This window comes from Oenanthe melanoleuca, chromosome 3 (genome assembly GCF_029582105.1).
Source record: "Oenanthe melanoleuca isolate GR-GAL-2019-014 chromosome 3, OMel1.0, whole genome shotgun sequence".
Classification (NCBI taxonomy): Eukaryota; Metazoa; Chordata; class Aves; order Passeriformes; family Muscicapidae; genus Oenanthe; species Oenanthe melanoleuca.
Genome location: NC_079336.1, coordinates 387348 through 413561, shown reverse-complemented (window position 1 = coordinate 413561; position 26214 = coordinate 387348). Strand labels below are relative to the sequence as shown.

General features: G+C 69.0%; 3 protein-coding genes and 1 non-coding gene across 8 annotated transcripts in view; 2 read left to right on the top strand and 2 right to left on the bottom strand.

The window, feature by feature from the left end:
• Positions 1–352: 352 nt before the first annotated feature.
• DPYSL5 (dihydropyrimidinase like 5) lies at positions 353–13512 on the top strand. 2 transcript variants are annotated; one of them, XM_056487358.1, is made up of 13 exons: positions 353–390; positions 4590–4854; positions 5707–5865; positions 6447–6626; positions 6700–6768; positions 6932–6976; positions 7077–7152; positions 8605–8761; positions 10778–10919; positions 11130–11272; positions 11353–11560; positions 12669–12837; positions 13389–13512. In XM_056487358.1, exons 2-13 carry the CDS (start codon positions 4594–4596, stop codon positions 13472–13474), a joined length of 1695 nt encoding a protein of 564 aa, XP_056343333.1. In that variant the 5' UTR covers positions 353–390; positions 4590–4593; the 3' UTR covers positions 13475–13512. The 2 variants fall into 2 exon arrangements, with proteins under 2 accessions (XP_056343333.1, XP_056343334.1); XM_056487359.1 differs by lacking the exon at positions 353–390 and adding an exon at positions 473–523.
• Positions 13513–16209: 2697 nt separating this feature from the next.
• Positions 16210–26214, bottom strand: part of PREB (prolactin regulatory element binding) — a 59945-nt gene continuing 49940 nt past the window's right edge. For both annotated transcript variants that reach the window (XM_056488707.1, XM_056488706.1), the window contains exon 10: positions 16210–16221. The gene's annotated coding sequence lies outside the window, so the exon portion shown is untranslated. The remainder of the gene's footprint in view (positions 16222–26214) is intronic.
• MAPRE3 (microtubule associated protein RP/EB family member 3) lies at positions 16499–23954 on the top strand. Of its 3 annotated transcripts, none has more exons than XM_056488711.1 (8): positions 16528–16606; positions 18333–18485; positions 21225–21352; positions 21435–21580; positions 21695–21851; positions 22455–22606; positions 22750–22902; positions 23112–23954. In XM_056488711.1, the coding sequence occupies exons 2-8, from the start codon at positions 18478–18480 to the stop codon at positions 23178–23180; spliced, it is 813 nt and encodes a 270-aa protein (XP_056344686.1). In that variant the 5' UTR covers positions 16528–16606; positions 18333–18477; the 3' UTR covers positions 23181–23954. The 3 variants fall into 3 exon arrangements, with proteins under 3 accessions (XP_056344687.1, XP_056344686.1, XP_056344685.1); XM_056488710.1 differs by having other exon boundaries at positions 16530–16606; positions 21695–21896; XM_056488712.1 differs by lacking the exon at positions 18333–18485 and having other exon boundaries at positions 16499–16606; positions 21695–21896.
• Positions 24347–24510, bottom strand: LOC130251941 (U1 spliceosomal RNA). The gene has a single exon (XR_008840263.1). It is a non-coding gene; the product is annotated as a U1 spliceosomal RNA (small nuclear RNA).

Here is a 26214-nt window from a genome sequence, read left to right as displayed (position 1 = left end):
CCGGTGATGTCCCGGTGATGTCCCGGTGATGTCCCGGGTGTGTCCCGGTGATGTCCCGGTGATGTCCCGGGTGTGTCCCGGGTGTGTCCCGGTGATGTCCCGGGTGTGTCCCGGGGTGTCCAGGGGTCACCGGGGTCTCCGCGCGCGCTCCGTCACCACGGCAACAGCGCGTGCAGGTGGCGGGGGGCGGGGCCCCGGACCCTGGCCCCGCCCCCTCGGCCTGTCAGTCAGGCCTGGCGCAGCCCACCCTGCTGGGGGCTCGGCCCCGCCCCCCGGCGGCAGCACGGGCGGTGATTGGCCCAGCGCGGCTCGGCCCCGCCCCCGCGGCGCAGGTTCGGCTGAGAGGCGATCGCGGCCGGAGCGGCACCGGGAGCGGCACCGGAGCGGGAGGTACCGGCGGGGCCGGGCGGGGCCGCGGGGCCGAGCCGGGCCGGGTTGGGCTGGGGTGGACCGGGCTTGGCTTTTCCTTTCCCGCACCCGCGGACCTGGCTCGTTATCGTGACGGGTTGGACAATCGCGACAGGTGCGTGTGTCTCGACAGGCGCGAGTGAATCGACAGGCGAGGATGGAGGGGAGTGCCCCGCCATCCCCGCCCGTGGCGCTTCGCGGGGTATCGCCGGGCAGAACATCTGTGTGCGGCCGCCGCCCACCTATGGCGACACACCTGTCGCGACAGGGTGATGCTGTCGCGACAGCGCGAGGGGTTCGCCTCGGCGGGGTGTAGTGCCGGGGAGGGCTGCTCCTCCTCGAACGGGCCCGGCCCGCTCGTCGGCGCCCTGTCGCGATCGGCAGCGCAGCAGCAGGTGCGCGGCACGGCGGAGCGGGGACGGCGGGGCGGCGGGGGCGCGGGGGGCGAGGGGCGGCGGGGGTCCCGCCGGGCCCCGCTCATTGTTCCGCCGGGTCTCCCGGGCGGCCCCGCCCCGGCTCGGAGCATCCTTTGTGCTGGGCGGCCCCGGGCTTTGTCTGCGGAGCCGCCCCGGGCCGCCGAGACCGGGACCCCCCGCGCCTCCGGACCCCGCACGGGGACCCCCCGCGCTCCCCGCATCGCGCTCCGGGACCCGGGGCAGCGGCACCGCCCCGCGCCTCGCCCGGGCCCGGCCCTGCGCCGCGCACCGGGCACGGCCCGCCTCTCCTTTGGGGACCCCCGCCGGGCCCCCCCGGCCGGCAGCACCCCTGTGTCGGTGCCCGCCGCTCCGGCCTCCTGCCGCAATGCCCCGGGGGCCAGCGCCGATGACGGGGTGACGGGTGACGGGGACCGGGGAGCGGGAACGGGACCCCCCGTGTGCCCGCAGCCTGCGCGGGACCCTCCGCAGCGCCCGCTCGGGCGTGGCCGCGCCGTGCCCGTTTCCCTGCCCGTTTTCCTGCCCGTTTCCGTAACCGGGCTGGGCCGGGCCGGGCCAAGGTGCCCGCGGGGACAAGGACCGCCCGCAGCATCCCGGGCTCGGCGGTAGCAGCTGTGACGGAGCATCCGCCGACCGCGGCCCCGCGGGGCTCCCGCTCCTTGCCGGGGCGGTGGCTCGGTGGCACCGCATCTCGTCCTGGCCGGGTGGGACCCGACACCAGCCTGGCCGTGCCCTAACGGGGACAGCGACAGGGCTGGGGGCCGTGGTGGGGCGACCCCCCCGCCCGGCATCTCCGGGGCGGAGAGCGATGCCCACCCAGCCGCCGCCTGTGGCCGGGGACGAGCAGCGGTGGCGGGTCGGTGTCACCGAGCCCCGCCTGACAAAGGGGAGTCCCCGCCGGCGGGGTGGGCGCAGGGTGGGGGCCGGGGTCTCGGCGGCGCAGACAAAAGCGGGGGGCGGTGAGGGGCCCCGGCCCCGCCGCGCCGCACAATGCGGCAGCCCCGGCACAAAGGCCGGGCCCGGCAGCCGCCCCCACCCCAACAGGTGCCCCCGGCAGCCCCCGCCGGGCCGGGGTCCCTTTGTCCTGCCGGGGTCACAGCTGTCCTCGCGGCAGCCGGCGGGGCTGGGGCGGCTGCGAGCCCCCCGAGTGGCAGCGCCGCTTTGTGCGCGGGGAGCGGCCACCGCCTGCCGAGGTGGCCGAGCCCGAGCCGGGGGCTGCGGCGCGGCTGGGCGGGGGTCCCGGGGTGCCGGCTGCTGCCCCCCCGGCGCTGACGCTGCGTTTCTGCCCTGCTCGGAGCGTGTTGTCTGGCAGGAGCCTGTGGCCACCGCGCCAGCACGGCCAGCGCCGGCTGAGGCTGGCTGTGCCACGCTGCAGCAGCTGGCTGAACGCGGGCCCCGGTGCCACCAGCGCCGGTCCGGGCTTGCACTGCGGCCCGGGCTGGGGGACAGAGGGACAGAGCTCCTGGGGATGCTCAGCCTGAGCTTGGGGGTCACTGGTGTAAGCTGGGGGGGCTGAGTGGGAGCCCTGATCTGGGGGCGGGGAGGGTGAACTGGAGGCACTGGTGTGCCAGACAGGCCACTGTGGGCACCGTGCTGGGCACGGGCCTGGTGATGTGGGGACAGCAGGGCTCTGCCGGGGGAGTGCAGGGGGCAGCTGACAGCTCCCTGGGGAGGGGTGGGAGGGGTGCCTGGAGCAGTGGCACGAGGGCAGTGTGGCGGCAGCAGCGTGGGTGGCTCCGTGGTGGCCGAGGCCCCCGGCAGCATGTGGAGCTGCCAGCTCGTCTCTGTGCACGGTGGCCAGCCCACACTTGTGCCTCCAGCACTGCCCTGTGCCCTTGGCAGCCCCTCACTCTTCTGCCACGCTTACCCCCCCCGTGCACCCGTGGCAGCCCCCCGTGCTGCCCTGGCATTCCCCGGCCCCGCTCCCCGTGCCGCGGCTCTCACGGTGCGGCACCGCCGGCAGCCGCGTGCTCCGTGCTCCAGATCCGTCACACAGCCCGCTTTCATCTCGGGATGCGACGTGCCGCCTCCCCCACAGCCCCCCCACCCCCTCCTGCACCTCCCGCCTGGCCCAGCCCTGCTCCGGGGTCCCGGGGCTCAGAGGGACAGCGTGCCCCGTGGTGGCACTGTGGCCACCAGCCGGTCCCCTCCGGTCCCACCCCACCGGTGATCTCTGTGCTGATGCCTTGTCCCTGATGTCAGGGCAGGCCCTGACTGCTGTGGGGACTCAGAGACTCCCTGGCTGGGCTCACCCCCTTGTTCCTGTCCCCCCTCATCCCTTACAGCGTCCCCCAGCACAGCCCTCCCATGGGGCAGCAGCTTCCCCATGTGCCTGAGGCAGAGCTGGGGGGCCGGGGTGGGCACTGGGTGCCAGTGTCCAGCGTGCCACAGTGGCCTGGCATGCTGCACGAGGTCACTGCCACCCCTCCTGGGTCCCCCGGGGGTTCCTCAGCAGTGGCACAGCTGTGCATGCCGGTGACATTCCCGAGGGGGGCCGCCTGCAGCTGCTCCCGCTGATCTGTGCCGAGGTGGGGGCACCAGGACACGGTGCCAGCTGGCACCGGGATCACCCAGGGGCAGGAGCCGGCCCAGGGAGGGCTACTGGCCCCCGCAGTGCAGTGGTGGTCCCTGGGAGCAGCCCTTGCCCCCGCCCCTGCAGCTGGTGTGGCTGGGAATGCCCAGCTGCCGGCAAAGCCCAGCCCAGCCTCGTGGCCACCACGGCTCCTGCCAGCCCTGGTGCAGAGAAGCCATTTGCTCCTAGCAGGTGTTGGGAAGGGCGCTGGGAACCCCTGGCACGGCTCAGGACAGTCCCTGAGACCACTGTCCTGGTCTCAGCACCCACCAGCACCCCTTGCCACAAGGTCCCTGTCCCCAGCAGCAGCTGCCTTTGCAATGGCTCAGTTCTGGCCCCAGTGTGCCCGTCCAAGGGGCTGGGGGGCAGCAGGGGCCGTTCCTGCAGCACTGTCAGTGCCAGCACCGTGCCAGCAATGCCAGCCTGTCCCACACCGCCCCTGGGGTGCCTTGGGCTTTATCTGCTGGGGGGTCCCTGGTGGTCCCTGCGGTGGGCACAGTGAGGCAGAGGTCTCTCTGAGGGTCTCTGCAGTGAGATCTCTGGTTTGGGGGCTCTGGTGGGGTCCCAGCCCACCTCATGGCCCCTGGGTGGGCACAGCCAGCACGTGCTGTCCCTGCTCTGATGGGTCGATGGTGTTTGACCTTCACCAAATGACTCATTGATCGTGTCTGGGGATGCCCCTCGCCCGGGGGCTCGGGCAGTGCTGAGGCAGCGCGGGGGTCTCTGGCAGAGCTGGCACCTCATGGGTGCAGAGACCCCAGTGAGTGATGCCTGCCCTGGTGCTGTCCATGCCAGTCCTGCCACTCACAGGGACAAGGTGGGCGGCCTGTCCTGGGCGTGGGTGCTGTCACTTGTGGGACGCCCAGCAGTGTCCCCATGTGGCAGTGGGGTGGCAGGGAGGGGGTCTGGCAGCCCTGCTCCAGGTGCTGGGCCTGCAGGGTGGGTGGCACTGGCCAGGTGCAGCCTGGAGCAGGGCTCTTGGCGGGGAGCAGCCCCCAGCCCTGCGCCAGGGCCCCTCCTCTGGGAGGATTTCCCGGGATAATCCATTGACACGGCCCGTGGAGGATGCGCAGCTGCGGGGCTGAGCCCTGCCCGCACCGGGGGGCACGGGGGGGCACTGGAGCGACCCCCAGCCCTGGGGGGCCCTGGTGGTCACCCCAGCCTCTGCCCCGCAGCACCATGATGGCCAACGCGGCCACCATGCGGATCCTCATCAAGGGGGGGAAGGTGGTGAACGACGACTGCACGCTCGAGGCCGACGTCTACATCGAGAACGGCATCATCCAGCAAGTGGGGCGCGAGCTGATGATCCCCGGCGGCGCCAAGGTCATCGACGCCACCGGCAAGCTCGTCATCCCGGGCGGCATCGACACCAGCACCCACTTCCACCAGACCTTCATGAACGCCACCTGCGTCGATGACTTCTACCACGGCACCAAGGTACCCGGTGCCCCCCGCCCGGGGGTGCAGCTCCCAGCCCAGCACCCAGCGGCAGCAGCTCCAGGGGAGCCTTGTGGCGTGGCACCGCCTGTCCCCGTGTCCCCATCCGTCATTTCCCCGGCTGTGACAACCCTCCTCCCACGCCGTGGCACCCCGTGCCAGCTCTGCCTCCCTGTGCCGGTGGCACTGTGCACTGAGTGTTGCTGCCTGGGAGCGTCAAGGGCCAGCACAGGATTGTCCCTGCAGCGTGTCCCGCTGTCCCCAGAGCCCGCACAGAGCAGCCATTGTGCCAGGCCAGCGCTGGCCGTGCCTGTCCCCAGGGTGTCCCCGGGCAGGGGGCTCGGCAGGGAAGGGGCCCTGCAGTGCCACACGCCAGGCCCGCTCCGTGTCACTGTCACCCGCCTCTGGCCCGCCCGCAGCTCCGAGAGGGCCGAGGGGCAAAGGAGCTTTGGGGATTAGCGGGGCCGGGTGAGCCGGGGACAGCGGCGGTGCCGCAGCTCCGCCCCGCCGCCCACGCTGCCCGGGGGGGCTCCACCCACACCGGGCTCGGTGCCAGGGGGCTGCCGAGCCCCTCAGCGCCCCACATCCAGCGCTTGGGGCGGGGGGGCGCTGGGTGCCCCGGTGGTGGCAGGATGGGGCTCCCCAGATGTGTCACTCACCCAGATGTGCTGCTGCAGAGGGGCAGCCGTTGGTGGGGCCGGGGGGATGCAGCACCCGGGACCCCCACATGTCTGTGGGCAGTGGCCACCCCAGCCTGGCAGCTGGAGCACACCTGGCTCAGGGCAGGGCAGGGTCGGTGCCAGCGGCGGGGGATGAGTCCTGACCCCCCATCCCCGTCCCCGCGCCCCACAGGCGGCGCTGGTGGGGGGCACGACGATGATCATCGGCCACGTGCTGCCCGACAAGGAGACGTCGCTGCTGGACGCGTACGAGAAGTGCCGCAGCCTGGCCGACCCCAAGGTGTGCTGCGACTACGCCCTGCACATGGGCATCACCTGGTGGGCGCCCAAGGTGAGTCCGGCACGGCTCCGGCTCCGGCGGCAGCTGCCGGGGCTAATTCCCCGCCCCGCTGATCCCATTAGCTGCCTGGGGGGTGGGCTGAGCCCCCAGGATGCCTTTTGAGCTGCCCTGAGCCGGGCTCAGCGGGGCCGGGGCTCAGGGGTGCCCCGGGGCGAGGGGCCCTGTGGGGCTGAGCCCCTCGCGGGGCAGGGGAGGTGCTGCTGCTGCTCCAGGGAGGGGAGCAGGGTGCCCAGGGCTGGTGGTCCAGCGTGGGGGGACCCCAACCCACAGCATGGCCCCCAGGGGGGCGGCAGGCAGGACTGGTGAGCAGACCCCACCCCACTGCACGCTCAGCCCCTGCAATCCCCTCAAAGCTGCTGCAGTGGGATCAGACCTGGCTCCCGGCTGTGCTGCGGGGAGACCCCAGCCCTGACCCCCCTTCCAGCAGGGCAGGATGGAGTGGGTACCCCCTGGGGGCAGGAAAATCCCTCCTGCTGCCCCCCAGCATCTGTCACCGCCCGTGTCCCCCCGAAGCCACAGCCTGTGTCCCCAGGGCGCGGCCGGGGCCCCGCTCTGACCCCCTGTCCCGGCAGGTGAAGGCAGAGATGGAGACGCTGGTGCGGGAGAAGGGGGTGAACTCCTTCCAGATGTTCATGACCTACAAGGACCTGTACATGCTGCGGGACAGCGAGCTCTACCAGGTCCTGCGCGCGTGCCGCGACTTCGGCGCCATCGCCCGCGTGCACGCCGAGAACGGCGAGCTGGTGGCCGAGGTGAGCGGGGCAGAGCGCGGTGGGCAGCCAGCTGGGGCAGCAGAACCGTCACCCTGACCCCCAAATTCCCCAGGGAGCCAAGGAAGCTCTGGATCTGGGCATCACGGGGCCGGAGGGCATCGAGATCAGCCGGCCCGAAGAGGTAGGTGATGGCAGCTGTCACATGTCGCTGCAGCGGCAGCATGGGATGTGGCTGGGGTGGTCCAGGACATCCACAGAGCTGCCACCCCCCTCCTCGTGCCACCCACACGCCCGTTGGTGCCACCACTGCGTGTCATGGGTGTCACCACCGGCTCTCTCTGCAGCTGGAAGCCGAGGCCACGCACCGTGTCATCACCATCGCCAACCGGGTGAGTGGCTGAGCCCCAGGGCACTGCCCTGCCCCTCAGGAGGGTGCAGGACCCCCGGGGCCGGGTGCCACGGACACAGCCCCTCTGACCCTCTCTGCAGACCCACTGCCCCGTGTACCTGGTGAACGTCTCCAGCATGTCCGCGGGGGACGTCATCGCCGCCGCCAAGATGCAAGGTAGGGGACACGGGGGGGACAGCACACCTGGGGCAAGGGGCCCCTGGGTGGGCACAGAAAATCCCATTTGCACAGGACACACCTGGGGGAAGGTTTGGGCTTGGAGGGATGGGCATGGAGCTGAGACACATGGCAGGAACAGACAGGGACTCCTGTGTACCTGTGGGGCCCTGCCCTGGCACAGGTGAGCACACCTGGGCCCCAGCTCTGCTCTCACACAGGTAACACGTGGGACACACACACAGGAGCACACAGGACACACACAGGTCACACACAGACACACAAGACACAGTGGTCTTGAAATTAAATACAGAAATTAAATTTGAGGCTTAAAAATCAAGCTGATAGAGAAATACTGTTTTTTATATATATATAAAGGAAATTTTGGCTCCAATTAAATTTTACAATTCAGATGGTGGTTCTAGAAGTGGTTCTGATTTGTGTTCATGAAGCATTTCATTGATAATTTGAAAAATGTAAACTAGAAATCTATTGCAGTTTTGTTTGAAGGGGAAGCTCAAATGCTGATAATAAATTCTGCGAGGCATAAACTTGGAAGCACATGTGGAGCACACACAGGTAGCACACAGGTCACATACAGGAGCACTCACACAGGTCACACAGGACACACAGGAGCACACACAGGTCACACAGGACACACACAGGTCACACAGGACACACAGGTCACACACAGGTCACACAGGTCACACACAGGACACACACAGGTCACAAAGGTCACACACACAGGTCACACAGTACACACACAGAGGTCACACAGGTCACACAGGACACACAGGTCACACACAGGTCACACACAGGACACACACAGAGGTCACACAGGACACACACACAGGTCACACACAGGTCACACAGGTCACACAGGACACACACAGGAGCACACAGGTCACACAGGACACACACAGAGGTCACACAGGTCACACACAGGACACACAGGTCACACAGGTCACACACAGGTCACACAGGTCACACACACAGGTCACACAGGTCACACAGGTCACACACAGAGGTCACACAGGACACACACACAGGTCACACACACAGGTCACACACAGGACACACAGGTCACACACAGGTCACACAGGTCACACACAGGTCACACAGGTCACACACAGGAGCACACAGGTCACACACAGGACACACACAGAGGTCACACAGGTCACACACAGGTCACACACAGGTCACACAGGTCACACAGGTCACACAGGTCACACACAGGTCACACAGGTCACACAGGTCACACACAGGACACACAGGTCACACAGGTCACACACACAGGTCACACAGGTCACACACAGGTCACACAGGTCACACACACAGGTCACACAGGTCACACAGGTCAGGGGGCTCACCCCCACGGGAGCACAGGAACGCTGCCGCGGGCAGTGCCCCCACCCGTGCCCCCACCCACGTTCCCCGTGCCTCCGCCGGCAGGGAAGGTGGTGTACGCAGAGACCACCACGGCGCACGCCACGCTCACCGGGCTGCACTACTACCACCAGGACTGGTTCCACGCCGCCGCCTACGTCACCGTGCCGCCGCTGCGCCTGGACACCAACACCTCCGCCTACCTCATGAGCCTGCTCGCCAAGTGAGCCTGCCCTGGGAGCCTGAGCCTGCCCTGGGAGCCTGAACCTGTCCCACGGGCACCTGTCCCTGCCCTGGGAGCCTGAGCCTGCCCTGGGAGCCTGTCCCTGCCCTGGGAGCCTGAGCCTGCCCTGGGAGCCTGAGCCTGCCCTGGGAGCCTGTCCCTGTCCCACGGGCACCTGTCCCTGTCCTGGGAGCCTGAGCCTGCCCTGGGAGCCTGTCCCTGCCCTGGGTGCTTGTCCCTGCCCTGGGAGCCTGTCCCTGCCCCATGGACACCTGTCCCTGTCCTGGGAGCCTGAGCCTGCCCTGGGAGCCTGTCCCTGCCCTGGGAGCCTGAGCCTGCCCTGGGAGCCTGAGCCTGCCCTGGGAGCCTGTCCCTGTCCCACGGGCACCTGTCCCTGTCCTGGGAGCCTGAGCCTGCCCTGGGAGCCTGAGCCTGCCCTGGGAGCCTGTCCCTGTCCCACGGGCACCTGTCCCTGTCCTGGGAGCCTGAGCCTGCCCTGGGAGCCTGTCCCTGTCCCACGGGCACCTGTACCTGCCCTGGGAGCCTGAGCCTGTCCTGGGAGCCTGTCCCTGCCCTGGGAGCCTGAGCCTGCCCTGGGAGCCTGAGCCTGCCCTGGGAGCCTGTCCCTGTCCCACGGGCACCTGTCCCTGTCCTGGGAGCCTGAGCCTGCCCTGGGAGCCTGAGCCTGCCCTGGGAGCCTGTCCCTGTCCCACGGGCACCTGTCCCTGTCCTGGGAGCCTGAGCCTGCCCTGGGAGCCTGTCCCTGTCCCACGGGCACCTGTCCCTGTCCTGGGAGCCTGAGCCTGCCCTGGGAGCCTGAGCCTGCCCTGGGAGCCTGTCCCTGTCCCACGGGCACCTGTCCCTGTCCTGGGAGCCTGAGCCTGCCCTGGGAGCCTGAGCCTGCCCTGGGAGCCTGAGCCTGCCCTGGGAGCCTGTCCCTGTCCCACGGGCACCTGTCCCTGTCCTGGGAGCCTGAGCCTGCCCTGGGAGCCTGTCCCTGTCCCACGGGCACCTGTCCCTGTCCTGGGAGCCTGAGCCTGCCCTGGGAGCCTGTCCCTGTCCCACGGGCACCTGTACCTGCCCTGGGAGCCTGAGCCTGTCCTGGGAGCCTGTCCCTGCCCTGGGAGCCTGTCCCTGCCCCATGGACACCTGTCCCTGCCCTGGGTGCTTGTCCCTGCCCTGGGAGCCTGAGCCTGCCCTGGGAGCCTGTCCCTGTCCCACGGGCACCTGTCCCTGCCCTGGGAGCCTGTCCCTGTCCCACGGGCACCTGTCCCTGCCCTGGGAGCCTGTCCCTGCCCTGGGAGCCTGTCCCTGTCCCACGGGCACCTGTCCCTGCCCCATGGACACCTGTCCCTGCCCTGGGTGCTTGTCCCTGCCCTGGGAGCCTGTCCCTGCCCTGGGAGCCTGAACCTGTCCTGGGAGCCTGAACCTGTCCTGGGAGCTTGTACCTGCCCCACGGGCACCTGTACCTGCCCTGGGAGCCTGTCCCTGCCCCAGGTACCTGCCCCTGCCCCACGGGCAACCCCTCCCTGCCAGCCACACTTCCAGTGCTGTCTGGGCATCCTGCTGTCCAGGTGTCCCACCCTGGCTGTCCAGCTGTGCCTTTGCCCCAAGCACTCTGCTCCCCTGGTGCTATGGCCTCGAGGCACCTCATCCTTTGGGCACCCCATGGTGGGCATCGAGCTCTCTGTGCCTCACTGCCTGGACACTGCACCGTCGGGGACATTGTGCATCCTTGGGGACATTGTGCACCCTCGGGGACACTCTCTGTGGGTGCTGCACTCCCCAAGTACTCACTGAGCACCTGGACTGTGGGTGCTCCACTCACCCCTCCCTGCATGGGTGCTCCTTTCCTTGGGCACCCTGTTCTCCAGGCACCCCATTCCCTGGGTGCCCCATTCCCGGGGCACTGAGCTCCCCAGGCACCCCACGGCAGGGGTACCCCATTCCCTGAGTTCTGGGCACCCCAAGCAGCCCTGGCAGTGCCATCCCCCACCCTGCTCTGTCCCCCCGCAGTGACACGTTGAACATCGTGGCCTCGGACCACCGGCCCTTCAGCACCAAGCAGAAGGCCATGGGCAAGGAGGACTTCACCAAGATCCCCCACGGCGTCAGCGGGGTGCAGGACCGCATGAACATCATCTGGGAGCGTGGTGTGGTATGGCACTGCTGGCCTTGGCACGGGGCCGGCGCTCTTGTTGGAGTGGGAGTGTTCACCCCTGCATGAGGAGGGGGCGAGGAGCTCCCCTGAGCACCCCAGGGTGCCCTGGCAAGGATCCTGACCCCACAGCACGCCTGGGATTTCTGGGGGGACTTGGGGGTGTCAGGGACAGACAGAGCCCAGCACATCCTCAGCCCCACTCTGCAGGTGGGGGGTAAGATGGATGAGAACCGCTTCGTGGCCGTGACCAGCTCCAACGCCGCCAAGATCCACAACCTGTACCCGCGCAAGGGCCGGATCATCCCCGGCGCCGACGCCGACGTCGTGGTCTGGGACCCCGAGGCCACCAAGTACGTGCAGCCCAGGGCAGGGGCTGGGGGCGGGGGGCTGTGCCCCCAGCGCCCACTGACCGCCCCGTGCCCCCGCCCAGGACCATCTCTGCCAGCACCCAGGTGCAGGGCGGGGACATCAACCTGTACGAGAACATGCGGTGCCACGGGGTGCCGCTGGTCACCATCAGCCGCGGGCGCGTGGTCTACGAGAACGGCGTCTTCATGTGCGCCGAGGGCACCGGCAAGTTCTGCCCGCTGCGCTCCTTCCCCGACGTCGCCTACAAGAAGCTGGTGCAGCGGGAGAAGGTACAGGGGCAGTGGCTGTGCCATGGCTGTGCCATCGTGAGGGACAGGGGGCTGGTGGCTGTGCTGTGGCTGTGCCACCGTGAGGGACAGGGGGCTGGTGGCTGTGCCATAGTCTGGGACAGGGGCGGTGGCTGTGTCACCGTGTGGGACAGGGGGCTGGTGGCTGTGCCATGGCTGTGCCATGGTGAGGGACAGGGGGCAGTGGCTGTGCCATGGCTGTGCCATCCTGTGGGACAGGGGGCAGTGGTGGTGCCATGGCTGTGCCATAGTCTGGGACAGGGCTGCTGGAGGGGACAGGGGGCAGTGGCTGTGCCAGAGGAGGTGTGTGCCAGGCTGATGCCACGCCACGCTGGAGCATGTGCAGGGCATGGGGGCCCCAGTGTGTGACAGAGGCCCCTGCCCTGGGTCCTGGCCAGCACACTGGCAGTGCAAGAGGACAGTTGTCCCAACAGGTGTGTGGCCCACGGCCATTTCAAGGCTGCCCACGCCCCCCATCCCGGCTCTGCTCTTTGCACAGCTCAGTGTCCCCCGATGCACCGGGACAGGCACAGGCGTGGCTGGTGACACCCAGGCAGTCCCTAGGGAGCCCGTGTGTCCCCGTGGCCGTAGGGGACAGGCTGGGGTGACAGCGTGGTGCTGATGCTGCAGGGGCTCTGGCACTGTCACTGGAAGATGATGGCCAGCACTGGGGTGCCTGTCGGGAGCTCTGTGTGGCTGGGGGGGCACAGGGCATTGCGTGGGCTTGGCTTGGCTTGGCTTGGCTTGGCTCGGCTTGGCATGGCTTAGCTTGGCTTGGCTTGGCTCGGCTCGGCTCGGCTCGGCTTGGCCGGGGGGACGGGGCAAGGGGCTGCTCTGCCAGGGCCACCCACCTCCCCCAGCCCCTGCTCCTACCCTGGCACCGCTCTGCAGCGGGAGCCGCACAGCCCGCCCAGCACCTCTCCGAGCGCCCCCTCCCCAGCGGCAGCCCCCTCCCCAGCCCCCTCCCCAGCCCCAGCACGGCCCGGCCCCTGCCCTGCCCTGCCCGCTCCGCCGATCCGCACCCCGCACCCCGCTGCCCGCACCCCGCGGCTGCTGACGCTCTCTCCGCTGTCTCTCTCGCTCCCGGCAGACTTTGAAGCTGCGGGGTGTGGATCGCACCCCGTACCTGGGGGACGTGGCCGTGGTTGTGCATGCCGGGAAAAAAGAGACGGGGACGCCCCTGGCCGATACGCCCACCCGGCCGGCCACGCGACACGGGGGCATGAGGGACCTGCACGAGTCCAGCTTCAGCCTGTCCGGTAAGAGCGGGGCCGCGCTGCTCCGGGCCCCGGCAGCCCCGCGCCGGCGCCTTCTGCCGCCAGCCGGGCACTGTCCCCCCTCCCCGGGTGTCCCCGTTACCGCCGCCACTTCTCCGGGTGTCCCCGTTACCGCCGCTGCCACCGCGGGCTGTCCTGTCACCCCCCCATAGGGCTGTCCTGTCACCGCCTCCTCCAGGCTGTCCCCGTCACCCAGCAGGGCGATCCCATCCCGAAGCACCCCAAAATCCCCACACCCCCACCTCCTCCTCCCGGGCAGGGGCCCTGGCAGAGCAGGGAGGTACCCCAGTCCTGGGATGTGCAGCCCGCAGCCCTCGCCCACCGCTCCGTGCACCGTCCGTCGTGTGGCTGTGCTGGCTGGGGCGCTGGGGCGGGCGGGGGTCTGTGACAGTGGGGGGGGCTCAGGGTCCTGGGGTGCCGGGGGACACGGAGCTCCCCGCTCTGTCCCAGTGATTTTGGGGTGCAGGGGGATCATGGGGCTGTGCCCAGCTCCCCCCCTCCAAACACCCGCCGACCGTCCGTGTGTCCGGCAGGTTCTCAGATCGATGACCACGTTCCAAAACGAGCCTCGGCCCGGATTCTCGCTCCCCCCGGGGGCCGGTCGAGCGGCATCTGGTAGAGCCGGGGACGTGTCCCCCCAGTGAGGAGCAGGGCCGCCCCCAGCGCCCCGGGCCCCGGCCCCGGCGGGTCCCCTCCCGCGGGGGCGCTGCCCGGCCCCGTGCTGCCGGCGGGGCCGTGCCGGCGGCGGGGCCGTGCGCGGGGCCGGGGGCCGCGGAGGGCCGGGGGCGGCGGGTGCCCCCCGCCCCGGCCCTTTTCTGTTTGCACGTTGGATTTGGATCAGTGAATTTTTGACTTGTTTGTGCATCACGTGGAAATACTCTGAAGTGGTTTGTGTCACTAGCGTAGGGGAGACGCAGGGACCCCCCCCTTTTCCTGCCCTGAGCCCCGTCCCCAGCCACACCCCCATCCTGGTCCCCGCTCCTGCCCCTCCATCGCCATCTCCCCGTTCCTGACCCCCATCCCTGCTGCTGGCCTGCCCTCCCTGACCCCAGTCACCCTCCCTGGCCCCATCTCCCCATTTCCATCCCTGCACCCCATCTCTATGCCCAGCCCCCCATTCCCATCTCCTCTCCCCATCCCTGACCCCCCACCTGCACCCCCATTTCTTACCCACAAAGCCCTGCTGGATCCCTGCACCCCCATCCTCATCCCTGCAGCTCCCCATCCCCACACACCCCCTTGCTCCCCACCTTGAGCTCCCCCAGCCCCGCAGTCAGCGGAGTCACACACCTGTGCCACACCTGTGCCACACCTGTGACACACCTGTGACACAGCACAGCCCAGTGGGGTGTCTGCACACACCTGTGCCACACCTGTGCCACACCTGTGCCACACCTGTGACACAGCACAGCCCAGTGGGGTGTCTGCACACACCTGTGCCACACCTGTGCCACACCTGTGACACACCTGTGACACAGCACGGGCCCAGTGGGGTGTTTGCACACACCTGTGCCACACCTGCACGGGCCCAGCGGGCTGTCTGCACACACCTGTGCACAGGTGAGCCCCTGGGCAGGGCTTGGCACACCTGCACAGGTGTGTCCCATCTCTCTGACACCTGTGCCAGGCCCTGCTAGGTGCCCAGCACTGCCCCCGCTGTCCCCCCGGTGCTACGGGGGGTGTCCCAGCCCCTCGCCCCTCCCTCGCCCCCCGTGTCCCCTGTGCCCTCCCCCTGTAGGTCCCTGTAGGTGTTTGGGGGCCGGTGGGCACCTGGCGGGGGTCCCGTGTCCCCGGGTGGTCCCGCGTGGCCAATTTAGGAACATGCCGTCCGTTGTTTGCTCATTAAAGACCGTTCACAGCGCCCGGCCTGCGCCTCGGGGGGTGCGGGGCACGGAGGGCTGGGGGACACGGGGGCTGGGGGTCACGGGGGGGGCTGGGGGACACGGGGGGCTTCGGGTCACGGGGGGGGCTGGGGGACACGGGGGGCTGCGGGGCACGGGGGGGGCTGCGGGTCACGGGGGGCTGCGGGTCACGGGGGGGGCTGCGGGTCACGGAGGGCTGCGGGTCACGGGGGGCTGCGGGGCACGGGGGGGGCTGGGGGACACGGGGGGCTGCGGGTCACGGGGGGGGCTGGGGGACACGGGGGGCTGCGGGACACGGGGGGCTGCGGGTCACGGGGGGGGCTGCGGGTCACGGGGGGGGCTGGGGGACACGGGGGCTGCGGGTCACGGGGGGGGCTGGGGGACACGGGGGCTGCGGGGCACGGGGGGCTGGGCTGGGGACAGCACTTGGGGGTGAGCAGGGCCAGGAGGGCGCTGGGGGCTGAGCCCTGGCTTGGGGACACGGGGGGGACACGTGGGGGACACAGGAACATGGGGTGGGATATGGAGGCACGGGGGGGACAGAGGGGGGACAGAGGGGAGACACACAAGGACACAGGAACATGGGGAGGGATATGGGGAAACAGAGGGGACACAGGAGGGACACGGGGGGACATGGGGGGGACACAGGGGGGACATGGGGGTGACACATAGGGACAGGGGGAGAGACATGGGGACACAGAGGGGACACAGGAGGGACACGGGGGGACATGGGGGCGGTTATGGGGACACGGGGGGGACACACAGGGTACACACAGGGACACAGGGACATGGGGGAGAGACATGGGGACAGGGGCAGACATGCATGGGGACACAGGGGGGACACAGAGGGACATGGGGACACAGGGACATGGGGGGCAGACATGGGGACACACAGGACATACATGGGGACACAGAGAGGACAGGAGTGGGGACACGTGGAGATGTAGCGACACAAAGGGACGCGGGAGGACACGCGTGGGGACGCAAGGGGGACACTTGCGGGGACACGGTAAGACAAGGGGGTGTCACAGAATGGCCCTGTCACCACAGGACGCCTCGGCTCCGACACACACACAGATGGGTGCAGGGAGATGCGGGGGGTCCTGGGGGTCTCGGGCAGGTTTGGGGTCTCTTAGGTGTGGTTACAGGGGGGTCCCGCATCTCCCAGGGCAGTTTGGGGCTCACAGTGGCACCCAGGGGTCCCGAGGGGGTCTCGGGGGTGTCCCAGAGGGGGCCCCGCGGTGGGACCGGGAGTGTTGGGGGCTCTGAGGAGCTGCCGAGGGAGCCCTTGAGGATCCCAGAGGGTCCTGGAGAGATTCCAGAGGGGTCCCGGGAGAGGCTCGGGGGTTCCTGGGGGGGTCCTGGGGAGGGTCCCAGGAGGAGTCTTGGATGGTCACACAACAGAGCCGGAGAGGGTCCACAAGGGGTCTGGGGGTGGTGCTGGGGATGTCTGGGGGGTCCCCGAAGGGTCTGGGGGTGTTTAGGGGATGTTCTGGGGGGTCCCCGCGGGGTCTGTGGGTGCAGAATCCGCCGCCCGCCACCAGGGGGCGCTGGTCGGACCCGTTGCCATGGCGACAGGAGGGCTCGGCCATGACTGTTGTCATGGCGGGAGGGGGCGTGGTCATGCACGTTGCCATGGCACTGAGGGGGCGTGGCCAGACCAATTGCCGTTGCGGTAGGGGGCGTGGTCAGTTCATCTCTATACGCAAAGGGGCGTGGTTATACCCGTTGCCATGGCAGCGGGGGCGGGGCGAGGCTGTTGGCACCGCCCGCGGGGGGGGCGGCGCAGGCGCGCTCGGTCCGTGCGGTTCCGGCCCGGTCCCGGTCCCGGTCCCGGTCCCGGAGCAGCGGAGCGGGGGCAGCGGAGCGGCGGCGGCCGCGGCCGAGCGGTGAGTGCGGCGGGACCGTCCGCGGGCAGGGGAGGGAGCGGGCAGCGCTGTTGACATCACCCGCATCCCCGCAGCGGCCGCCGCCGCCAGGCAGGACCGGCCCGAGCGGCCGCGGGGCCTCCGGGGATGGGGTGGCGGGGCCGGGCCGGGAGCTGGGCTGGAGGAGCGAGGCCAGAGGGGCGAGGGGCTCCGGGGATGGAGCGCCCGGAGGTGAGAGCGGGGCCCGTGCGTCCGGTAACGCCGGGGATGGAGTGGTTGACACCGGGCCGCGAACGGGTCTGGGCCGAGCGGCGAGGCCGAGCGGGGCCGGGGGCGGCGAGACCCGGCCTGACTCAGCGGCGGCCGCGGGACCGCGGGCACGGCACGGTGCGGGCCCGGCATGGAACGACCCCAGCAGGGCACGGCACCGGTACGGCACGCCGGGAGCCGCAGTCTCGGCGTCGGCACCGCGCGGCACCGGCCCGGGAACCGGTCGGGGCCCGGGCATCACCCGGAGCCCTCCGGTCTCGGAGGGCCGTGCGGGACCCGCGCCGCCGCCGCTCGGACGCTGCCGGTGCCGTCCCGCGGGGGCCGCTGTGGGTGATGCTCCCGGGATGCCACCGTGGCGGTGCGGAGCGGCAGGTGGCTGTCACCGCGACACACCGAGCGCGACGCGCTCTCGGTGCCCGGACTCATGGCGGCGGCGGCACCGGTACGGCGGCGGCACCGGTAAGGTGACGGTGTCAGTGACGCGTGCGTGTCGGGACGGGGCCCGGGCCCTTCTCCGCGCTCCCCCGCCGTTCCCGGGATATCCAGCCCCATCTCCCGCCGGGGATCCTCCCGAGCGGCTCCTCCCGGGCGCACAGACCCGGCCCCCCGGGCACCCCGCGGGCTGACGGGGGTCCTGGAGGTGTCGTGAGCGCTCACGGTGCCTCCCGTCCGGCATGTGGGGACACTCTGGGGACAGCCGTGCCCCGCGGCATGTCACAGGCGCCTTGTCCCGGCCGGAGATGCGAGCGCGTCCCGCACCCAGCCCGGCTCTCCCGGCCCGGCTCATCCCGCGGCATTAATATTTCAGGAGCAGGGGGAGGGCTGCGCTCTGCACATGCTCCCGCCGCTGTTCTGAGTTATTTAGGTTAGCGGGAGCCGAGCGCGGCGGGGGGATTTGGGCGCTCGGGCACTCGCTTTGCTCCCCGAGCATCGCCGGCTCCCGGTGCGTGAACGGCCGGTTCGCCTCGCCGCGGGCCGGGACTAGCTCTGCCACCGGGAAACAGGGAAGGGGGCCGGGGCCGGAGCCGGTACGCAGCTGGGGATGGAGCCGGCGCCGAGCTGGGCGCTGCCCGGACCCACCTGTGCCCAGCACGGCACGGGGATGCTCTGCTCGGGTGGGGGAAGTGGCTCTGGGAGGCACCTGGGGGAGGACGTGGGCGAGCGGCCCTGGCTGTTAGCCCCCGGGCTACCGAGCCCGCTGCCAGATCACGGCAGCTCCGTGGCTGCTCCGCACGGCGCTCGGCCCCCGCCGGGCTGTCTGCCACCCCCCTCGCGTGTTTGTCACTTGAGAAGCCACCGGGACGGCTCCCAAAATAGAACCCGCCAGTCGCAGCAGCCCAGTTCGCACCGGCACCGCGGTGCTGCTGCCGGGCCGGCACCGAGGCGCTGCTCAGCTCCCGGTGCCCGCCGTCGGTGCCGCCCTCGGCCGCCGCGCTGGCACCTCACGGCCTCACTCTGCTCCCGTTTGTTTGGGCAGAGCGGCCGGGGGGGCTGCGCCGTGGGACCGGGCCCGGACGACCTCTGCGTGCGCCCCGGCAGCGCCGCGGGACGGGCACGGACGCACGCCCGGGGCTTCGGTCGCCGTGGGGCCGTGATTAGCAGCTCCCGCCCGGACAATTAAAATGCAGCGGTAAGCGTCCCCCGCCTGGCCGGGCGTCCGGCAGCAACCCCTCTCCCCACGGCCTGCCGGGAATCGGGGCTGAATTCTTATTTTCATTCGTGTTTTTTGGCAAGAGCCGGCGGCAAACCGGCTGGGCCGGAGGCTCCCGGCCCTGGGCGCGTCCATCGCCCGGCGTCGGGGCGGCAGCGGGTCGGAGGGTGCCTCGGGCCCTGGCTGCCCTGTCATTACACCGGGGCGTGCTCGGGAAGGCGTTTGGGAGGGTGGGGATACGGACACGGCGGCGTCCCCGCTCCGCGATCGCGACACGCCGGTGCCTGGCGGGGTCAGGGTTCTCCCGGTGGGTCAGGGTTCTCTCCGCGTGTCAGGGCTCTCGGTGTGGATCAGGGCGCTCCCCGCGGGTCAGGGCTCGCCCCCGGGCTCTCGCGTGTGCCGGCGTGTGCGGGAGTGGAGATGCGGCTGGCGCGGTGACATCCCGTCATCCCGGCGGGGAATCTGGGGGTCCCTGCCCCGTCCCCACGAGCGCCCCACAGGCAGGATGCCGCAGAGCCCTGGCGGCCGTGCCGGGCCCCACGAGCATCCCCCGCTCGGGCACGGCGGCGGGACCCCGCTCGGGCTCTGCCGGCAGCTGCCCCGCTGCTTTGGGGAAGGGCCGGCGGTGGCACGGGGCTGTCAGCTGCTCCTCGCCGGGGCGGGCAGGCAGCCCGCGCCCCCCGCCCGTGCCCGGCGCCCCCGCTGCCGCCCCCGCTGCCGCCCGTGCCCCGGTACCCGGCAGCCGCGGCACCGCAGTGCGCGTGGCTCTGGCTCAGCGCCGCGCATGACTCAGCTCCGCTGCCGGAGCCAGGGGAGGGGGGGAGATGGGGAGAGCCCTGGGGGGGACCCCTGCCCGCACCCCCTGCCCGCACCCCACTGCCGGGACGCCGGCGGGACGGGCTTTGGCTCCCGCCGGTGCCGGCAGCGGGTCGGTGCGCACCTCGCCGTGCCGGGGGCGGCGGCGGCGCGGGGGCCTCGGTTCTCGGTTCCAGCTGCTGCGGTGGTGGCTAAAAATACCGAAACCGCCCCCGCGGCTGCGTGCGGTAACACGGCGGGGTGGGACGGGGGTCCCGGGGGTCCCGGCCGCGGCTGCCGGTGGGGTTCAGCATCGCCCGTGCGACATCGCCGGTGCTGAGTCACCGTGGTGCGGTACCCGAGAGTGGGGGCACTGCGGCCACCGGGATCTTTTGCCCCCCGAACGGGTCCTGGGGGGTGACAGCGCCCCGCAGGCCCCCAACACTGCTCCTCCCGGGCGCAGATGTGCGCTGGGAGTGTCCCCCCCGCTCCCCCGGGCTGTGGCACGGGAGGGGGGGCTCGGGGGGCTGCACCTCCCCCCAGCCCCCGCCTGGCAGCTGGCCCGGGCCCGCAGCCCCCCTCGCCGGGGAGGGAAGCGGATTAACGCCGCCGCTGCCGCCGCTGCCGAGCGGGGGGGCCGCGGGGACACGGGACCCCCAGTCCCGGGAAGGGGCAGCAGAGCCGCTCGTCGGTCGCTGCACCAAAGCGTTTTGTGCAGGATGGTGAGATTGGGGCTCAGTGCCCCCCACTCCGCCGTGGGGTCCCTGTGCTCTGCCATGCTGGCACTGCAGCCAGGGGGTCCTGGAGCCCCCAGCCATCTGGGCACAGGCCGCCTGCCGGCAGATGTTGCCCCTCTAAGCCCTGCTCTAATGGACCCCGATCCCGATCCCGGCCTCGGCAGATTAGGCAGCACCGGGGGCCCGAGAGGGGGGCCCTAAGCTGCTTATGGGCAGCAGCCCCAGGAGCCCCGTGGGCCGTGGGGCAGTGGGGCAGTGCCCTCGGCAGCGCTTCCACTCCCTCAGCAGTGCCTGTGGCCAGGGACACCTTCCCCATGAGCCACATCCTGCACTGTATCCGTGCCTTGCTCCCAGCAATCCACCAAAACTGGCTCCCCTGGGCACCCCTGTTCAGAGTAGGGGTCCAGCTGGCCGGGTGGGCCACACTGGGGCTTCGGGGGCCCTCATGCCTCCCTGCCATAGCCCGGGGCGCAGCTGGAGCTGGGGGTCCCACAGGCTGCACCGTAGCAGCCTGGCCCTGCTGTCCCTTGGTGCTGGAGCACAGCTGGGATGGGCACCCTGGGTCCCTGTGCCCCCAGTGTCAGGGTGTATGTGGGATGGACACCCCAGATCCCAGTGCCCCTGGTGTTGGAGTCTGGGTGGGATGGGCACCCCAGATCCCAGTGCCCCTGGTGTTGGAGTCTGGGTGGGATGGGCACCCAAGATCCCAGTGAACCCAGTGTTGGAGTCTGGGTGGGATGGACACCCCGGATCCCAATGCCCCCAGTGTCAGGGTGTATGTGGGATGGACACCCTGGATCCAAATGCCCCTGGTGTTGGAGTCTGGGTGGGATGGACACCCCGGATCCCAATGCCCCTGGTGTTGGAATTCAGGTGGGATGGACACCCTGATCCCAGTGCCCCTGTTGCTGGAGTCTGTGTGGGATGGACACCCCAGATCCCAGTGCCCCTGGTGTTGGAGTCTGTGTGGGATGACACCCTGATCCCAGTGCCCCTGTTGCTGGAGTCTGTGTGGGATGGACACCCCAGATCCCAGTGCCCCTGTTGCTGGAGTCTGTGTGGGATGGACACCCTGGGTCGCTGTGCCCCCAGTGTCAGGGTGTGGGTGGGATGACACCCGGATCCCAGTGCCCCTGGTGGAGGTTGGGGTGCCCCGGGTGCTGGTGTGACCCCTGTGTCTTGGCAGCTGGGGCATGGCCGTCAATGTGTACTCGACGTCGGTGACCAGCGAGAACCTGAGCCGCCATGACATGCTGGCCTGGGTCAACGACTCCCTGCAGCTCAACTACACCAAGATCGAGCAGCTCTGCTCAGGTGGGCCCGCGGGGCGGTGCAGGGCACGTGGGGGGTCTCCAGGGTGCCCCCAGCCCCGCTGACCGTGGTTGGGCCGGCGCAGGGGCTGCGTACTGCCAGTTCATGGACATGCTGTTCCCCGGCTGCGTGCACCTGCGCAAGGTGAAGTTCCAGGCCAAGCTGGAGCACGAGTACATCCACAACTTCAAGGTGCTGCAGGCCGCCTTCAAGAAGATGGGAGTGGACAAAGTAGGTCCCTGGGGACAGCGGGGGGGGCTGCCCCATGGGGGTCTGTGCTGCTCTGTGCCAGTGTCCCTGCTGAGCTGGGAGCAATGCCCTGCCAGCCCCCCCGTGTCCCCCTAGATCATTGCTGTGGAGCGGCTGGTGAAGGGCAAGTTCCAGGACAATTTTGAGTTCATCCAGTGGTTCAAGAAATTCTTTGACGCCAACTACGACGGGAAGGAGTACAACCCGCTGCTGGCGCGGCAGGGCCAGGACGTCGCGCCCCCCCCTAACCCAGGTGATCACATCTACAACAAACCCAAGAAACCCATTGGCACTGCAGGTAATGTCTGGGGACCCCAGCGAGCGCTGCCCCCCCGCCCTCTGCCCCCCGTGGCGCTGGCCACGGCCAGGCGTCCCCCTGACCCCTGCCTGCGCCCGCTCTGCTGCCTGCCTGCCTGCACCGGGGGGGCCGGGCGGGTCTGCAGGGACCCCGAGACAGCAGGAGGAGCACGAGGGACCTTGGCTGCCTCCATCTGCCTGCTCAGCCTGGCCTGGGGGTGGTTTGTCACCCCAGCACCCCTGGCTGCCATCCCCCCGTGCTGTGCCACCACCATGCAGCTCCTGTGGGCGTTGGGGTCTCCCTGTGCTGGTCCCAAGGTCTGGGACCTTCTCAGACCCCGTGCTGAACCTCAAACAAGCCACGAGCACCCTTGGAGGGCTGGGGGCAAGGTTTGCCAGGGGGAACTGAGGCAGGGGGGAGGCTGAATTGGGAGAGCCTGGAGCCGTGGCTCTGCACAGGGTGTCTGCCTGCCCACTGCTGCCCCCACACCGTGCAGGGGGTCCCTGCTGGCAGCCCCCCCAGCCACCATTAACCCATTGGTCCCCATGTGCTGTCAAGTCCCCCAGAGGACCTCCCCCACGGGCCCCAAGAACACCCCGAACCCAGCCCGCCTCGGCAACGTGCCCAGCGGCATCCTACGGAAAAACTCGCCCGCCGCCCGCAACGGCGGCACCGAGGCCGACGCGCAGATCCTGGAGCTCAACCAGCAGGTAGGGGTCCCTGCCAGGGCCTGGGGGAACCGCAGGGCTGGGGGTGACTGGAGGCTTCGGCCAGGTAGGGGGTCCTTGTTGGGGCACTGGGCTGCACTGCGGGATTGGTGGGGTGAAGGTTTCGCCCTTTCCCTCTCGCACAGCTCATGGACCTGAAGCTGACAGTGGATGGGCTGGAGAAGGAGCGGGATTTCTACTTCAGCAAACTGCGGGACATTGAGCTCATCTGCCAGGAGCACGAGAACGAGAACAGCCCCATCATCACCGGCATCGTCAGCGTCCTCTATGCCACGGAGGTGAGGGCCGGGCACTCGGGGCGCCCCTGGAACCACGTCCTGATCCTGCTTTTTGGGAGGGGAGGGACTCCCTTCCCCCCTGCTGCCCTCAGCCTTGTTCACTCCATGGGGTGCCAGGAGCGGGTTGGGCTTCACCAAAGCCCTCGTGCCACGCCAGGTGGAGGTTGGTGTGCCCACCTGTGCCCAACGGCTGCCACGTTTCCCCCTAGGAGGGCTTCGCCCCACCAGAGGACGACGAGCTGGAGGAGCAGCCGCCAGAGGACCAGGACGAGTACTAGCCCCGGCCCGCGCCGCGCCCCCGCGCCGCCCCCACCATAGACATGGAGGCCCGAGCCCGCGCCTCGCCCCCACCGTCACACGCCATCGCCGCCTCGGCAGCCCGCGGGAGCCTCCACCTCATAACCGGCGACATCCCTCGGGCGGGGAGCGGCCGCGCCGGGGCTGGGGCTGGGGCTGGGGCTGGGGACGGGCTCTGGCCCCGCGCTGGGGCCTGCCCCGCGCCACCCCCTCCCCGTATTTATTTCTGTTGTCCCCCCGGTGTGAGCGAGTGCCACATCCGCCCTGGTGTCCTGCCTGCCCATGGTGAGAGTGAGAAGGAACACCGAGTGCTCGGGGGCTGGCCTGGGGGGCCGTGTCCCTTGCTGGGACCCTCGAGGCCCCAGGACCCCCACGGTGGAGTGAGTGAGTGCCGGCCTGGCAGCCTGTTGGAGCGGGACGCCACGGAACAGAGGAGAGAGATGTTGGTTCAGATTCCTGGGAAGATGAAAAGGAAGCCCCAGCCCAGTGCGGCCATGGCAGCGGGGGGCACCTGCAGCCACGGGGGTCCCGGAGAGGGAGCCTGTCCTCACTACAGCATGGAATGGCAGGGGGCCTCTCCTCTCGCCCGTGGCCCCAGGAGCCGGGCTGGGGTGGGTCACCCTCGGCGAGGGCTCGCAGCGCCCGCCCGCCCTGGCTGCCATGTCCCTGTCGCATCGCTTGTCTGGTCCATCACTCCGGTCGCAACGCTGCATCTGTGTTCGGTTTTATTTAAATAAACTCGTGTGGTAACACTGTGTCCTGCCCGTGCTGGGGGTCGCTGCAAGGTCTTGGGCTCACTTCCTGGGGCTTCCTCCGTGCAGACAGAACCTCGGCAGGAGGGTGGAAGCTGGAGTCGACGCGGGTGGAGGCTCTGGGAGCACAGCGTGAGAGGAGGGCTGGGCTGAGAAACTGGGTGACCGGTTTGTTTAGAGGTTCATTGCGCTATGAAGACCCGGGGAGGCGCGGGCACCTGCTCCTGCCGAGGTTCGGGCAGGATGCTGCGGGTGCGGCAGGACACAGGTCACAGGTGCGGAACGGACCTTGGCAGGCGCGGAGGTGCAGTGACATCAGCAAGATAAGGAGCACCCCCGAAAAACAGCTGTCGTCTATTGAGCTGCGGCTATTTAATCTCTTTTGGACCAGATCACAGGGGAGAGCGCGAACGCAGTCCCCCACTACCACAAATTATGCAGTCGAGTTTCCCGCATTTGGGGAAATCGCAGGGGTCAGCACACCCGGAGTGCAAGGGATGAGCCTCGCCCTGGGAAAACCACCTGCCTGATCATGGTGTCTCCCCTGCCAGGTAAGTATGACCCCATCGTCCACCGCCCGCAGCCCCTGCCCGCCGCACGCACCCACAACACACGCCCACCGCCACCCCGGCCCCGCCAGCCCCGCACGCAGCCGGGCCCCAAAATCCGCGCCCCGTTCCGCACGGCCCGGCCCGCGCAGCGCCCGCGGACGCGCGAGGGCAGCGGGAGAGCGCGGGGGATTTTCTTCCCGGCATGCGGCGCGGCGCTGCCTCATTTGCATGGACACGCCCCCGTCTCTCCCTGGGTCCCGCCCCTCTTCGGGTGTGATTTACATGGCCACGCCCCCTTCCCAAACCCCGCCTCGCGCCGCGAGACTCGGCTCAGCGCCCCCTGGCGGCTCCGGGAGCGTCCAGCGCCCCTCCGGATCCTTCCGAAGGGATCCCGATCCCAAACGGACCCGGATCCCAAACGGACACAGATCCCAAAGGGATTCAGATCCCAAACAGACCCAAATTCCAAACGGACACAGATCCCAAATGGACACAGATCCCAAATGGATCCTGATCCCAAACACACAGGTTCCAAAAGGATCCCGATCCCAAATGGATCCAGATCCCAAACTAATCCAGATCCCAAACGGACCCGGATCCCAAACGGACCCGGATCCCAAACGGACACAGATCCCAAAGGGATTCAGATCCCAAACAGACCCAAATTCCAAACAGACCCAGATCCCAAACAGATCCGGATCCCAAACGGACACAGATCCCAAATGGACCCAGATCCCAAATGGACACAGATCCAAATCGGACACAGATCTCAAACGGACACAGATCCCAAATGGACACAGATCCCAAACGGACCCGGATCCCAAATGGACACAGATCCCAATCAGACACAGATCCCAAACAGACACAGACCCCAAACGGACACAGATCCCAGTCAGATCCAGATCCCAAACCAATCGGGGCACGGCAAGGGAAGGAAGCACGGTGCTCTTTAACACGATGCTTGCCCGCTGTCAGTGCCAGGTATAGGAAAGAAACTCCAGAAAAGACAAGGAGCAGAGAGGATGGTTATTTCCCTAGTGATGCCTGTAGCGACGGGAAGAGGCAGAAGAGGAGGAGAAGAGCCAAAAGAAATGACTGGATCCGTTGTCAGGGGCAGCGAAGAGGCAGAAGGAGAGGTGAATTTTGGGGACAAGGTCCTGAGCTGGGATTGGCCCTCCAAAAGTAGCAGGGTGTGGGTTGCAGGCAGGATGGGCTGAACAGGGACAAAGGAAAAATCAGAAGAGGAAGAAACTGGGCTGGAGTGAAGGGGACTGGAACATCTCCCACTTCCCCGGGCAATCCTTTGGTTCCAGTTTAGCCAGGGAATGGCAGCGTGGATTTCCCAGTGGACACTGGAATACCTCGTTCCATAGTTACCGGCTGTAAGGGACCTTGGAGCAAAGGGTCGCTGTTGGTGCTGCAATGGGAGGAAATCCCTCAGGGTAGGAAATCCCTCAGGGCAGGAAATCCCTCAGGGCAGGAAATCCCTCGGACCGTTTTACAGCCCCTGGAATTCGGGACTGGGAAGGCAAAGTGACCCCATCGCTTTCTCCACGTGCCCCAGTGCCCTTTGCCATTGCTCAGGCAGGGTTTGCTGTGCAAGTTAAACGCACAATTAACTTTTCCAGAGCTCTCTGACCAGTTTGCATATTCCTCTGGAAAATGCAAGGAGAGTGCAGCTCTGCCCACGCACCCAGGGAAACCCGGGGGAA